We start from the raw sequence: 15,893 nt of genomic DNA on the forward strand, positions 1-15,893 counted from the left end.
AATCGATGGAGTGATTATATCAATTTATACAAGCCTTCCTTTATGTCTCTAGATTTTTCGTACTCATCTTTTTTCTTTGAGTGATAATTATATTATTGCCCAATTCCATTTGTATAATTTGTTCTATTCTTCCTCAAACAATATATATATATCCACTTCATCTTTGGTTTTTTTGCTACCACAAAAAGTGGTATATTTTGGTATACGTGGATCTTTCCAAATTGTTGTTGGTGGGTTTTTTTAATTAAGTCTCACAGCTCCATCTGTGATTCATTAGAATACTTACTTCCCCACAGCTCAACCAATATTCAATGTAATTTTTTTTCTAAACCCTTACTTTTTGTCTTAGAATTAATACTGTGTATTTGTTCCAAGGCAGAAGAGTAGTAAGTGTTAGGCAATGGGGGTTAAGCAATTTGCCCAGGGTCACACAGTGAGGAGGCCCGATTTTTACCCAGGATCTACCATCTCTAGTTCTGGCCCTCAATCCACTGATCCACCTAGCTGTTCCCTAAATGTTTTCATTTTAAACTAGTTTTAGAAATTGAATAATTATAAAGTTTTGCTTAAACTTGCTTTTTTTTCAGATCTCTCTGATTAATAGCATTTTTTCAAGTGATAGCAACCTGTGTTTCATTCTTCAAAAATTTTCAATTCCATTTCATTGGTTATTCATTTGAGAAAATAAGTATTAGATAGGAAATTTTTCTATCATTTCTTTATGTATCGATGTCATATTTTTATAACATTTGTTACTACACTTTTTTTTACCAATCTGTTTTTCTTTTAAAATTTGTTGCGCAAAATATGTTTTCTTTTATATAATCAGATCTGTTTGATAGGTAGGAATTTACTCCTAAATCCATAGATCTAAAGTTGGAAAGTACCTCAAAGGTCATCTAGTTAAATGCCTCTCATTTTATAATGAAGAAACTGTGGAACAGGGGAGTGGGACATAAAATGACTTGATCACAATCACACAAATAAGCATCAGAATTGGAATTGGAACCCACGTCCTCTGACTTCAAAAGAGTCTGTGTTCTTTCTCCTATACCATAAAAATCTCCATAATGGAGATATGTAGTATTCCTTTTTTCTTTTATTTAAAAAATCCGTAGATCTTTGGTCCAGTTGCTGGGAAGTACAGGTTTTAAATCAGGACTTTTTAACTTGAGGTCATGAATCTTTTTTTTTTATGCTGTTAACTATATTTAAGTATAAATCTTAAGGTATCAATGGGTGAACTCCCTGTGACCCCATATTTGGGACTTATGCATCCATTAAGCAATTAATGTAAACTTAGCTCTTAGTCCCAGTCTAATTACTTTATAGCCATCCAAGAAGTAGGGAATACTTCAAAACAGTGAGAAAATTGTAAAGTACATCATTGCTAAGGATCCAGAAAACAAAAAACACAAGTTATCAAAATAAGAAGATTGTGGAGATGATGACCAGGTTAAGAAAATGTCAGGAAAATATCATGCTCAGCTAAATAAATTCAAGTGCTTAAGTGAAATGGAAGAGTATTTACCCCAAAAAAAGTTCCAAAACTAACACAAGAAATAAGTAACTTAAGTAGACTATTAGAAGAAGAAATAAAGTAGGCCATTAATGATTTGCCTTGTAAAATTCACACACACACACACACACACACACACACATGCGAACACAAAATTCACACACACATATGAACAAGCCAGAAGGATATGTAGATCAATTTTTTTTCTAATTTTGAAAGAACAAGTAATCCCTATCTTATATACTTTATATATGAAAAATTTAAGTATATCATACCTGGTTATTCTTGAAAGGCAAAACTGGTCTTGAATTTAAAATCTGAAGGAAAAAACCCACTGAATGATTGAAAAGCATTTATTAAGCTCTCATCGAATTTGAAACACTGTGCTAAGTCCTGGGGATACAAATACAAACACAAAATTGGAACAGTTTCTGCTCTCATTCTTCTGGAAGAACAACCCCTATAGGCTAATGGGAGCCAAGGGAAAGATGTTAGGACCTGGGAAATCACAAAGTTGACGTGTAGAACAATTGGTAGGCCCTTTTTAGACATTGGTAGTACTGATTTCATTACTATTCTCAGAGCAAAAGGTGGAAAAGGGAGCAGGGAGGTATGCAGGCATTGGCAAGGCAGAAAATGAAGATGACAGCATGGTTCCAGGGAGTGTCAAGCCAAGTGGCTCACTGCTCTCATGTATAATCTCTAGGGAAAAAACAAAACAAAACAGAAAACAATCGTGTTAATAACTGTGTAAAGTGCTAATTTAATTTCTGTAGTAATAAATAGAATATGACATTACATTTTTAAAGGATTATAACTCATAAGGATTTATTAGGAATGCCAAGAATTCAAGGATGGAAAATCATTAGTATACCATTATATCAACAAAAATATCACAAAAGTAATTATATTACATAAAGGTCATAAAACACAGGCATAATTCATATTAATTCTTCATGTAAATATATACATGTATATGTGTATGTTATATTAGTGCATTATATACGAGAAATTCTTTATACTATGCTTAGAACAGAATATAAGTACATTTTTAAAACAATAAAAGGGCTCTGAGGGGAGATCATTACTGATAAAAGGCATCATCTGGGCAGCTGGATGGCTCAATGGATAGAGAACCAGGCCTAGAGGTCCAAATCTGGCCTTAGATACTTCCTAGCTGTGTGACCCTGGGCAAACCACTTAATCCCCATTGCCTAGCCCTTGCCACTCTTCTGCATTAGAACCAATACATAGTCTTGATTCTAAGACAGAAGGTAAGGATTTAAAAAAAAAAAAAAAAAAAGGAATGAAAAAAGCTTTGTGGAGGAGGTAGGAGTGGGCGCCCACTGCCCCCTGGTGGGTGCTGCAGCGATCCAGGGGGGCGGTGATGGCCACAGGTGTGTTTTTAATTGCTATTAAAATTTTTAAAAAATTAATTTCCAGGGGGCTAAGTAATATTTTTTTCTGGAAAGAGTACGATAGGCCAAAAAAGTTTGGGAACCACTGCTTTAAAGGATCAACAGGAATTCTTAATAACTTTATCATAAGTGAAGTAGAAGGACTTTTCCCTAATGGGGTAATAAACACTTTCTTGAAATCAAAAAGCCAGTATTACTTCTAGTGGAGAAATAAATAAATCATTTCCACTACAAACTGGTATGAAACAAAAGTTGTCCACCTTCACCATTTCTCTTTGATATAGTATTAATAGTCATGATAGCAATTACCGTGAGATGGGGGTTTTGAGAAAGCAGCTGAAGAAAAAGGTTTGCCAAGTATCACTGTTTGCAGAAGGCATGTGTTTATAGACCTAGAAAAAATGAGAGGCAACAGAAAATTGAGATAATGAATTCAGCAAAGCATTCATAGCACTATGAGGTAAAGTCACAAAAATTCACATCCTATTCCCCAAGTGGAGCTGTTTTTAAAAAAGGAATTCCATTTTTAAAAAATGGCAAAAACCAGAAAGCATCTGGACTACCAACATATGGAGATATTTTGGACCGAGAGTAACAGCAAATAGACCATACCTTCGAGACCTGCCCTGAGCCAGAATTCCCGGAGACTACTCTGGACTGCACTCCTGCTCAGAACATGCATACTATTTGATATGGGCATCAGGGAAGTTGAGGTGAAAAGGCAGTACAGGGCAGACACTCTCCATTAAGAAGATTAGTCTTTGATCTTGTTTGGCTGGTGACACCCTTATCTGAATGGGTCTTATTTTTCATTAGTCTGTTGGCATCATCTTCCTTTCCAAGTTCGACATTGTCAGTTGTAATAAACTATGTAGAAACTCGGGAAACCTTAGGCATGTTATTCTTGAAGAATGAACTTTTATTTCCTGTGACAATTTGAAAGGTGTCACTTTGTCTTACATTTACCAGAGACATTGGTCTATAAAGCTTAGATAAGTGATAGCCTATAAGGTGACAAAATGAAGGAATATTTTCTCTGTTGGTATCTCTGGTTTTTAAAGACATGGAATATTGACATATTCTTATCTTGAAATTTTCTTTATAATTCCTAAAGATGTATGCTAGTTCCTCATTCTCAGTGGCTATGCTTTTTTTTTTTTAACTTGTATTTCTATGTTGTTGTTTTTCGGTTGTTTTAGTCATATCTGGTTCTTCATGACCCCATTTGGGGTTTTCTTGGCAAAGATGCTGGAATGGTTTGCCATTTCCTTCTTCAGTTCATTTTCTATATGAGGAAACTGAGACAAACAGGGTTAAATGACTTGCCCAGGGTCAGACAACTTTAGTAAGTATGTGAGGCCAGATTTGAACTCAGAAAGATGAGTCTTCTTGCCTCCAGACCCAGAACTGTTCACTCTGGCCACCTAGCTGCCATTTATCTCTATACTTCTTATATGTCCAGCATGACTGGTCTAAAAATGATTGCTTGTTGAGAACAGTTTGGAGATACTGCTCTCCACCCAAATCAGATATTCTAGTCACTGACACTTTTCCCTTTCTTTTCCTACTTTAGGTCACAATTCCCAGACCCTCTGTGGCATCCACACAGTCCACTTCAGGAAGCTTTCATTATGGCCAACCCTTGGAGAAGAAGGATCCTCAGCCTCTGGAACACACTGTTGAACTTTATTCTCCAAGGGAAAATGTGTCTGGAGTGGCAGGGACAGAGGGTGAACTTCCTAGTGGTGCCAGCAGAACAGACTGGGTGCTTCCCTTGGATCATCTAGGTCAGGATACTGCTCCAAGGGAAGGCCTCACTAGGGAATGTGTCAAATCCCAGGACTTGGTTCAAAATGAGCCACCTGACCGTAGCAGTGTCAAAGTGGCCACAAAAGAATTCGAGACTCCCCCTGTGGGAGCTGAAGAAAAGAGCACTGTGTTGGGTTCAGACAATGAGGAGGAGAAATTAGGCAAGGGGCAGTGTTTCATTGAGATTTCTGATTTTCCAGGAGATTTAGAAAGGGAGCATTCACCTACTAAAGAACCTCTTGAAGAATTCAAGACACGGACTTTCTGCTTGGTGCCAAATCAGGACACAAATCATGAGATAATGAAGCTTCTGGCAGGTGCAACTTCAGAAATTTCTCCAGCACAAGTCATCCACCCACATGGTGAGGGACAGATAAGTCAGGTGGTGGTACAAAAAAGCATATTACAGAAAGAGGAAGATGTCAGTAAGGGGGAAGGCGTGCCCAGTCACCAAGGGGATCTCTCTGTTTTTTTACATCAAGAGGGTAAGAAAGAGAAAAGTTCCCCTCGAAATGGAGAGTTGTTCCATTGCCTTTCAGAGAAAGAACATTCTCCATCCAGGAAGGATATCATTAGATCATCCTTTATAACTAGACACAGTCGCATCCCTGTTCTAGCACAAGAGATAGACTCAACTTTTGAGTCCTCTTCTCCAGTTTCAGCAAAAGAAAAACTCCTTCAAAAGAAGGCTTATCAGCCAGATCTAGTCAAGCTGCTGGTGGAGAAAAGACAACTCAAGTCTTTTCTTGGAGACCTCTCAAGTGCCTCTGACAAATCTTTGGAGGAGAAGTTAGCTGCTGTTCCTGTTCCCTTTCCTGAGGACGAAGTCTTCACTCCCTTTTCGAGACTGGCAATAGACCCTCATTTGAGCAGGTCGGCCGAGGACAGCTTTCTGGCCCCTCTCAGCTCCCAGGCTAGAAAGAGCAAAATTCCACGGCCAGTTACCTGGGCTAACACAGAACAAGTCAGTAACTCAGCCTCAGCTCAGTTCTTTCCACGGCCACCACCAGGAAAGCCTCCAACTAGGCCTGGAGTTGAAGCCAGGTAAGACCAGAAGGATAGAGAATGTGTTACGGGGTTTTAAGTAAGCCTTCTTAAATCATAGATGGCATGACACAGTGCAGGGGTCAACAAACTATGCCTTCCATATATTTTTTTAAATTTTTTTTAATAAAGTTTTGTTACCCCGGTATAATGGAAGGAAGACTGGTTTTAGAAGACCCGAGTTTCAGTTTTGACTCTAATGTTTTCTAGCTTTTTCATACTGTGAGAGTCAAGGGCTCTTTGAAATCTCATTTTTTACTGTAAAATGAGGATAAGAATATGTGCACTATCTACCTCACAAGGGTGTTGAAAAAAATCACTTTGTCACTCTTAGAACACTATTTGAGTTACACTGGATTATTGTTTTTAATTTTCTGCTATCATCTCCAGACCATTGAAATTCATATTCATGCCTTTTCCAGAGAAACAGGGCTAAGTTTTAAAGCCTAAATGCATCCATAAATATCATTTAACAAATATCATTATAATATCTCTTCTTATTAAAAGACTATTTCTGTAGCTTGGCAGATGGCCCTCAGTGCTTTCCTGACCAGATGATTTCTCATAAACAAAAAATCCTATAATAGATCTTCTCAGTCTTTGTCCATGTGTAAAGTTGTTTTATATTTGGCATTTGTGGTGTAACATGTCATGTTTTGTAATTTTTTAGAAAGACAAAAGGGGGAAATTATGGGGTGATAGTAAAGACTTCTTCCCTTGGGAAATAAAGCACTAATGTTTACAAGGTAGAAAAGCCAATAAGGAAGGGAGAGAGAGAGAATTATGGGGCAGGTCCTGAGCTGTTAACCAGAAACAAATAAAAAACAGAGTAATTGAAACAATTAGCATCTCACTTTTGTATACATTAGCAAAGGATCTCTCTTATATTCCAAGAGATTTTTGCATTTTAAAGTTTTCATTAAATTTGTACCTTAATATTTTTAATTTTATACACATTTTTAAAGTTTTTTTAAATAGAAGGTCTACCTGTATCATGAGCTGAAAGGATAACTAAGTATTGGGTTTAAAATACCAACACCTAAGAGAACTCATCTTTTTAAAACTTGAGATGAATGGTGAATGCCATTCATCACACCCTACCAATAAGTACAATGAAAATAATTTACATGAGACATTAAGCATTTGTTGTTTATATGGCTTTTTGATTTAGGGTTTTGGTTTTAAAAGATTGTTCTTTTACAAAAATGAATAATATGGAATTGTAAATGAATAATATGGAAATAGGTTCCAGTGATGATTATATATATATATATATTCTCATATATATGTATAACCAAGTGGAATGTATGTATATATATATATATATATATAGTGTGTGTGTGTGTATGTATAACCCAGTGTCAACTCCAGGAGAGGGAAAGGATGAGGGGAGGGAATAAACATGAACCATGTAAAATTTGTTTAATTAAAATTAAAAAATTAAATGAGATATTAAAATCTAATGATTATATATATTTTCTAGAACTTAAACATTTTCTTTTGATAGTATAAGGATTTATTCAAGGGTCCACCACCCAGATTTTCCCTCTTTTCCTTTTAACACCACTTCAACTCAAGTTATCTATCTTAAACACTTTTCATTTGCAAAGCACTGAGGAAGAGTCAAAATTAAATATGATTTGGTCCCTGCCCTTGTGGAATTTATAACCTTAAGTAGGAGGTTACAATACATATATTACCATAATACAAAATTGTCAGTCCTGGCCAACTGGGGGTTCCACCTGAGGCAAACGAGACAGACTGAGTAATATAGCAAAGCTTTATTATGGGAAAGGAAGGGGGTAGGGAAGGAGGAAGGGAGAGCAAGTTGGGAGCCCGCAACCTATAGATGGCTAGGGGTCTCCCCCTGGGTGGAGAAGGGGGCAATCTTTTATAGGGTGGTGGTCTGGGATGAGGTAACTTGGGTTGTCTCTATTGGTCAAAGTTGGGATACTCCTGCCCAATTGATTGGATAGCCCTTAGGGGGTTGGGAACCTGTTTCTGGGGCAGGAAGTTCTCAGGCCTAATATTCAGTGATGTGGGAGGTCATTTGTCCAGGCCAGACAGGGAAATCCTGATGTTCTGTCAGCTTTTACTGGGACTTTTTCTCACAGTTTGGACAGGTGCTGGGGTGGGGAGGGGCTGTTGGTCTCAGCCAGGAAAGGGAAAAGGGAAAAAGGGTTTTGGTCCCAAGATACCTCAAAAATTATTTGTGAATCTCATCCCAACTGTTAGGTGACTCCCAAGAGATAAAGGGATTATTACTATCTGGAAGAAATCAGGGCCCAGTTGATAAAAGAAACAGAATTTGTAGGATTGATAGAACTTTATTAGGTTTAGATTAAAGGTAGGGAGGATATTCCAAGGATTAAAAAAAAGTATAAACAAAATTCACAAAAGAGGAAGAGGATAAGTTCTGCCCAATGCCTGGAAGATATTCTCTCCTCATTTCTGCCTTTTAAGAGTTCTCTTGCTTCTGGTGCCTCCTCCTATGTACAGCCCTCTCTAAGCTTGGACTCAGCTTAGGTGGGGCAGTGGATAGAACCCCAAGGCCTGGAGTCAGAAAGAGCTTAAAATTAGCCTCAGACACTAGCTGTGGAACTCTGGGCAGGTCATTTAATCCTCTTTGCCTCAGTTCCTCATCTGTAAAATGAGCCTGAGAAGGAAATGGCAAACCACTCTAGTATCTCTACCAAGAAAACCTCAAATGGGGTCACCAAAAGTTGGATACAATTGAATGGCAACACCATAAGGACTGCTTACTAGTTTATCTTGGTATCTCTAGGGCTTAGCATAGTGCCATGCACGTATTAGGCAATTAATTAATAAATAGTTGTCCAAACACTTTGTTGGATTTGTGACGTGGGCCGCTTGTAAATATAATAATTAAATAAATCTAAATATGTTTGCTTATCAGGCCCCAAAAAGCCCCCAAAGTCAATATGCTTACTGCTAACCAGAGAAACATCTTGTAAGTAGAGCCTGTGGGTAGCACTGTGCTGAACATAACATAGGATAAACCAGCTTACAGCACAGAGGCCAAATATTGGAAACCTCCCAGTTGGGCCATGTTCCTAAAGCAACAGGTGGAATTAATTTTAATTATAGTGCTATTTGTGCTTAGCCCTGGGGGCAGATTAACAACACTCTTCTAAGCATAGCATGACACTAGTAAGAGGGAATTGAATTAGAGGGAAGAGAGATTGCTCAGAAAGGGAGCAAGTTGTCAGTGACCCATTACAGGGCTGTGACTATTAAACGTCACTTCTAAGTTCTTTACTTCTTATAGATGCTAACACAGCCCTGAAGGCCATTTTCCTGGTGCCAGGTAATAAAGTTGTTGTAATAGCAGCTTTAGAGATTTGAAGTTTTAGAAATCAAAATGAATGCTTTTGAGCCTCTTACAACATTTAAGTTATCTATCCAAACATATATTCAAACACTCTGGTATCAGAAATTCTTACATTAAGTCAACAGAATCATAGAATTATATTGTTGGGAAAGAGGTAAAAATAGCATTTAGTCCAACTTTGCCATTTTATAGATGAAGAAACTGGGAATAAGTAACCTTTTGGGGGTAACTTTTTACATTAAATGTAGCCAAAATTCAGTTACAGCCTTTATTCTTCTTAGTGAATACAATTCATTTTTTTTAAAACCCTTAACTTCTGTGTATTGGCTCCTAGGCGGAAAAGTGGTAAGGGTGGGCAATGGGGGTCAAGTGACTTGCCCAGGGTCACACAGCTGGGAAGTGTCTGAGGTCAGATTTGAACCTAGGACCTCCCGTCCCTAGGCCTGACACTCAATCCACTGAGCTACCCAGCTGCCCCCAGTACAATTCATTTGAAGGACTCACAACATATTGTTAAGATTTCCATATACGTAGACATCCTTTGATTAAATGGTTTAGCCAATAACATATGATCATCATACATGTGGTCTTACCAAATTTCCCAAGTTGAAAAATAAAAACAAATACTCCACAATAGAGCCCCCTATAAACTCCAAAATAATATGTTCTTCTATTGGCATGGACATTTGGCACATGTGAAGTCATTTGTGCATCTTTTAGGATATTTGCAGTTTGCAAATTTTCTATATCCTACTGAAGTGAATATCAAGATAATTCTTGCTGTGTTCTTTTAAGGTTACGTAGGTATAAAGTCCTAGGGAGCAGCAACTCCGACTCAGACCTTTTCTCCCGGCTGGCTCAAATTCTTCAAAATGGATCTCAGAAATCTCGGAGCTCTACTCAGTGCAAGAGTCCTGCCTCCCCTCACAGTCCAAAAACACCACCCAAGAGCCCAGTTGTCCCTCGGAGAAGTCCCAGCGCCTCCCCACGAAGTTCTTCTTTGCCTCGCACTTCAAGTTCTTCACCATCCAGGGCTGGTCGGCCTCACCATGACCAGAGGAGTTCATCCCCACATCTGGGGAGAAGTAAATCGCCTCCCAGCCACTCAGGATCTTCATCTTCAAGGAGGTCCTGCCAACAGGAGCATTGCTGTCTTAAACCCAGCAAGAATGGCATGAAAGGATCTGGCAGCCTCTACCACCATTCTGCCAGTCCCAAAACTCCCCCAGGGAAGAGTAAGTCAGCCAGTAAACTCAGCAGATAGGAGCCAAGCTGTGTCCCTATGACAGGTGTGAAATCCTCCTAAACCTGATGCATGTTGTGTCCGTGTATTGTATATTTTAAAAAAATCAGTGTTGACCTTCAATTGCAAAGAAAGTAACATATGATAAATTATTTATGAAAAGAATGTGTGACAAAGAATTACCCAAAGGCAGGCAGCAAACAGATCAGAAATCAGAGAGTATATTTGCGTGGGAAGGGGCATTTGGGTAAAATTCCCCAAGCCTAATAATCAAATTTCTTAGCCATTTTTTAAAAAGAGAGTTGCAAGGGAGGCTGAATGAAATTTAAGGGTTTGGGCCTATTTTTAACTTAATGGTTACTTAAACAAAATCTGAAAACTCTAATATTTTCATCCAAGATTTAGAGAGTCAGTATTGCTCAGATAATTTTAGTTTATTCAAGAAAATATGCTATCTGGAAGCTTGAATGTCCATATGATATGCAGGGTCTTTGAGTAACTTTTGCTCCAAGTCCAAGTAACCTCTTTGAAATCCAGATTTCTTGAGCTTATCTTGACCACATAATTCATTCTGCCTTCTCTCACCAGGCTCATATTTTAAAATACACATTTTAAAATGTACTAAAAGAGTTTTTAGCAGCATTTTCTGGGACTTTCCTTAGCTGTTTCAAATCCAGAGAACTTCTTAGTTCCCTCATATTGTCCTTTGAGGCAAAAGCAGTACAGTTCAGTACTTCTGTATAGTTGGCAGATATCTAAAGGCCTTTATTTCTGGAATACTAGGAGAGATGGGGGACACTCGCAGATCGATTTGGAGGCCTGAACCATTATACTAGGAGCAACTTGGAAGGGTTATAGGAGGTATGAGAGTTCAAGCTGGGGCACCCCTTTACTTGTAAACTTACCTCAACTCCAATCCTCCTTCCCTAGCTCCTTGGAGCTCCAATTATTTTCAGTGTCAGCCTCCAAGATGTCTCCAGAAAGAGTAAATGGAAAAGGCACGCTGGGAAGTTGCTCCATTTCTACATCTATGGGTTACCTTCCTCCCCCGCCCCCCAGAAAATGGAAAATTAAGTATGTTGTTGAGGGAAGTGATCCTCAAGCCTTATATTTTGTAAGTTACCTAATAACTAGAATTGAATATCTGGGGAAATAAAGCTGGAAGAGTGGGCTTAAATAGTTATCTTTGGTGTTTTTTAACCCAACTTTTGCTCCAAGCAGGTCATACCTCTGTGCCTCAGATTAATAATGCTGAGCTTCTCATCCCAATTTCTGTATGGTCCTAATTTACAGCTATGGAAGACCTTAGCAAGAGCCCTCCCATTGTATACTTCTCCCCCTAAAAGGAAGGGACCAGCCAAAATGAAATGACCTCAGACTTGGAATTGGCCGTCTTGTGTTCCCTGTCCCCTGGCACGCTGGGTGTTGTGGAAACCTTATCAGGGTCAGATAAATGGGTCTGCTTGCTGTTGATATTTGCCTTCCAGCAAACATCTGTGCTTTTTCCTTTAACCTTGTGTTTGTTGCCAAACCTCATTCCCTTGGATTGAAGAAGGAATATTTCTTCTCTGAGTAAATATGTTATGATGCTGCATCATTGTAGCCCTGAAGCTGCACTGAACTTTTCTCTTGGTCTGTGTTGGACTTAAAAAGAAAAAAAAAAAAAAAACACTCTCCACATGTGTACTGTCTCCCATGAGTAATGTAGCATAGTAGGGAACCTTAACTTGTTTGGGGTTTCAAGCACTGCAGAGAAATGCAAGAGGTAGGGAATACCTGCTGTTGTTCCTGAAGCAACTGTAATGTTAGCAAGGCCGATCTCTCTGTATTATATTGTAAAATAGTTGCTATAACAACACTTGCATGTCTTCATGGTAAATTATATTATATAAATATTTATAAATATATATATATATAGACATATGCATATAAACTCATTCCCTCTCAATCTCTCTTTGTAATTTATAGACCTCAGATGGTGAAATCCCCTTTCTATTGCGTGCCTCAAATACACTTAGGCCTTGCGTCTTCATTTTCTGAAAATATTTTCTTGGCATGTGACACCTGAGACAGCTTCTTCCTGCCTTCCCTGTTGTAAGGTTTAAGGGTTGGCAGTTCTCAAGTGAAGCCAGGTTTTAGGAGTGTAGTTTAAATTTTCATTTCAAGAGAGCTTTTTAAAAAATAGGAAAAAATACTTGAAAGTGCTTGTATTACTGGTTCAAAGATTTGTCACATTAATCTCATAGTACGGTCACCATGGTTAGAGCGGATAATCTGGGATGATGATCATGGTTTAAGTCCAGTGACAAAAAGAAAGCCATGCTAGGTTAGCATGAATTGATAAGAGAATCCCTACCTGTTATCATTCCATTTTGCTTTCTTCACTTTTCTTGGATACTTTGTTATTTTTTTCTTGTGGGTACTTTATAAGGCTTCTGATATCAGAGCTCTATAATTATTTTGTTATATTGGCTAAACTGTGCTAAAAGTAGCCTGCTTTAACTCTTGTTCTCTCTAGTCGGAACTGTGCTAGTTATAACTGTTTTGAAGAGCTGTTATTGCGGATGTGGCTACTACCGTAGTGTACGTGTTATCTCACTTTCCTGCTGGCCAATCTTTGCCGAGTTTGCCCCAAATCAACATTGAAATCAGAGTGGCATTTAAATGTGTTTCCCCCCTGCCCCGCCTTTGGTTCTCCCCATCATAACCCCTGACCTTTCCACTGTGCTGCCCTGCTTTTTTATAAGAAGCACTGGCAAAGTTTGTTAAGCCTCAAATACTACACATCAGGATTCAGAGATAAGCAGCCATCATTATGTGAGAATGTTTTATCTTGCATGTTAAGGGAAAAGTTAACCAAAGATGTGTTTCTGCTCTCTCTGCTTCCTTTTAGGAAGAAAAACCCACAAAATAACTCTACCCTCATATATTGTTAGGTATATTTAAAAGTACATGTCCTATATAGAGTATCCAATATAAATGTTTTTTAAAGCATAGTTGTCCATGCACGGATTATTTGTGCTTTTAGATGTTGAGTGTCACTCAAGCTAAAATTAAGAGTGGCATTCTTGAGCAGAGCTGGCTCAGGACTTTTTTTTTTTTTGCAGAGGAAGGGTGGTCTTAGGGTTTTTTTAAAGTTTAGGATGCATAAAGAATGAAATTTTTTTCTTTAGTAGTGACACGTTACAGACTTGGGGTGACAAGCAGAACTTACCTGCTATCACTCATTTAAAAGCAGTTCATTTGATTATCCTAAATAGGAATGTGTTAAGTTTAGGGTTTTAAGGGTGGCTGCTAGTCAAAGTCAAAACTACATTAAAATGCAAAGACAAAAAATAAAAATGTAAGGCAAAAGGCAGAACTGCATTATGGGAACTCAAGTGCCTCAGTTGAATTGAGGTTGAAAAGGCAAGCTTCTTGACAGCCTGCAATTCCTGGGTGCTCAAACAGTTACCCACTCACACCTCTTCCTAAGCACCCTTTTCTTCTCCATTTCTTTGTATCACTTCAGTTGAGCAGAAGACATAGGCAGCAGGAACATCTTAGACATCTTAAGTGTCTTCTTAAGATGGTCTCATCCTGAATTCTGCTTTCCAGCGATTGGAGACTGGTTGAGAAATTCAATTCAAATTCTATATGTAATCTCTGCACATGCTTTGTCATATGAAGATATTTCTGTGGGACCAGATTTAATATGTGGTAACTGTAAAGGGGAAAATCAGATCAGATCAGGTCAAATTTAACCTTAAAGCTACAACCTGGAATTATGAGAATCTCTGAATTTTAGACTTGTTCAAAGATGTACTGTTTCTCTAATTCCCCATTCCTATGCAAGCTGGCTTTGCTGATAATGATGTATTTACACCGAAATTTTAAGTTGCATGGTGTGAACTGAATTCCATTTTTCTATAAATGTTGCCAAGATAATCAAGCCCCCAATAACTAGCAAAATAGTAGTATTGGAACCCATTGCAGTCAATATACACTTTATATTCTTTGCTCTTCTCATTCAAAATAAGTCTTTGCTGCTTACTAATGCATTATACTACATGTGTTATTTTTTAAAGACTATGTAGAAGACTCCTTGATTAACCTTAGTAAATAGCCACTTTGGGAACATTTTTGCACAGCTGCTTGGGAAGGTGCTCAAATATTAGAGGAGCACTGATGAGAGGTTCCTTCGAGTCTAGAAACCTCTGTGCTAATGTTTTTCCAAGGTTGCATTTATTTTACAAGGAGAAAGCATAGCTTTATGCATGTAAAAACACAGATAGTTAAAACTTTAACTAACACTTCTACATGAGGTGAACAAGTTGAAACAGAATTAGAGATTTTTCTATTGGGGGGAGGGGATCCTAGTTTGGGAAATAACATTCCTTACCTAGCATTTGGGGTTAGAGATAGGGAAGCAGTATCCAAAAACCAGAATTTAATAGCCAGGGGGTGGGTGGGTGGGTGGGTGGGGTGGTGGAGAAAGGTGCATTTGACTTTTTGGGTATTTTAAATTATTTATTTATGAATGCTAAGTCAAATTTAGTGGTCACAGGTAGCTATGCTCTTCAGATTTTTAAAAAAATCTTTTTGGTTCCTTTGTTTTTAACAAAAAGTGCCCGGGTATGAGAGAACCATTACTTCTGTTTTGTTTCTGTTCTTTTGTAATCTTGAGAGTAGGAAGACTCAGATGTACCCATTTTTGTTTACATACATGTCCTGAGTATCTGGGCACATCATCTCAGGTAAGAATGGTCACTTTAGCACCACTACCACTAGTGCTGAGAGACAAAAAGAAATTTATTTTTTGGCTCCTCTTTACCTTTGGTTCTGTAGACAAGGCAGACACAGGCTTATTAGTCTTAACTGTTTTCCAAAAAAAGAGAGAGAGAAATGTTGAATGGTTAAGGGAAGTAGCCACCATGGCTTTTCCCCAAGATTATCATGTACCTAGCTTAGGGAACTGACAGTTGCATGATACACCCAAGACTTCAGTTAGGGAAGTGATCTGAAACATAACTCCAACCTTTAATTTCAGAGGGAATGAATGGGTCAGGGCTTCTGTGTTACAGAACCCCAACTCCGACTCCAACAGAATGTAACCAGAGTGAGACTGTCACCACTTCAGAAAATTTTAATAATTCTTGCTGCCCCAAACTCCCCATTCCCCAGTGGGAGGGGACAACAATTTTATCTACAAACCTTGGACCTTATAGGAACTGCAAATTATGGAAAAGGGTATTACTGGGTTTCCTAACCTGACAAGGGAGAACAGCAAAAGCTACACAAAAACTCAAAGTTGTTCTGACTCCAGTGAGTGATTATTTCCTGATTTCACTGTCTGTGGTTTTGGATGCCTCCTACCCCATGTTCTCTGAGACCCAGCATTTCCTTGCTGGGCATGACATGTCTTTTATAAAGCCAAGCTTCTCTGTGAAGCAGAGGTTCTGATTTGTTTTCCTTATTAAAAAAAAAATTCTATGAAAAGGTTTATCGTAAGACAGACATGACCTGATA

General features: G+C 38.2%; 1 protein-coding gene across 1 annotated transcript in view; it reads left to right on the forward strand.

The window, feature by feature from the left end:
• TTBK2 (tau tubulin kinase 2) overlaps positions 1-13,099 on the forward strand; it is a 269,754-nt gene extending 256,655 nt beyond the window's left edge. The window contains exons 14-16 of the mRNA XM_044665098.1: positions 4,511-5,790; positions 9,938-10,431; positions 11,679-13,099. Of these exons, the coding sequence (XP_044521033.1) occupies positions 4,511-5,790; positions 9,938-10,406 (1,749 nt within the window). The 3' untranslated portion in view covers positions 10,407-10,431; positions 11,679-13,099. The remainder of the gene's footprint in view (positions 1-4,510; positions 5,791-9,937; positions 10,432-11,678) is intronic.
• Positions 13,100-15,893: the final 2,794 nt, after the last annotated feature.

Source organism: Gracilinanus agilis, chromosome 2 (genome assembly GCF_016433145.1).
Source record: "Gracilinanus agilis isolate LMUSP501 chromosome 2, AgileGrace, whole genome shotgun sequence".
Taxonomy (NCBI): domain Eukaryota; kingdom Metazoa; phylum Chordata; class Mammalia; order Didelphimorphia; family Didelphidae; genus Gracilinanus; species Gracilinanus agilis.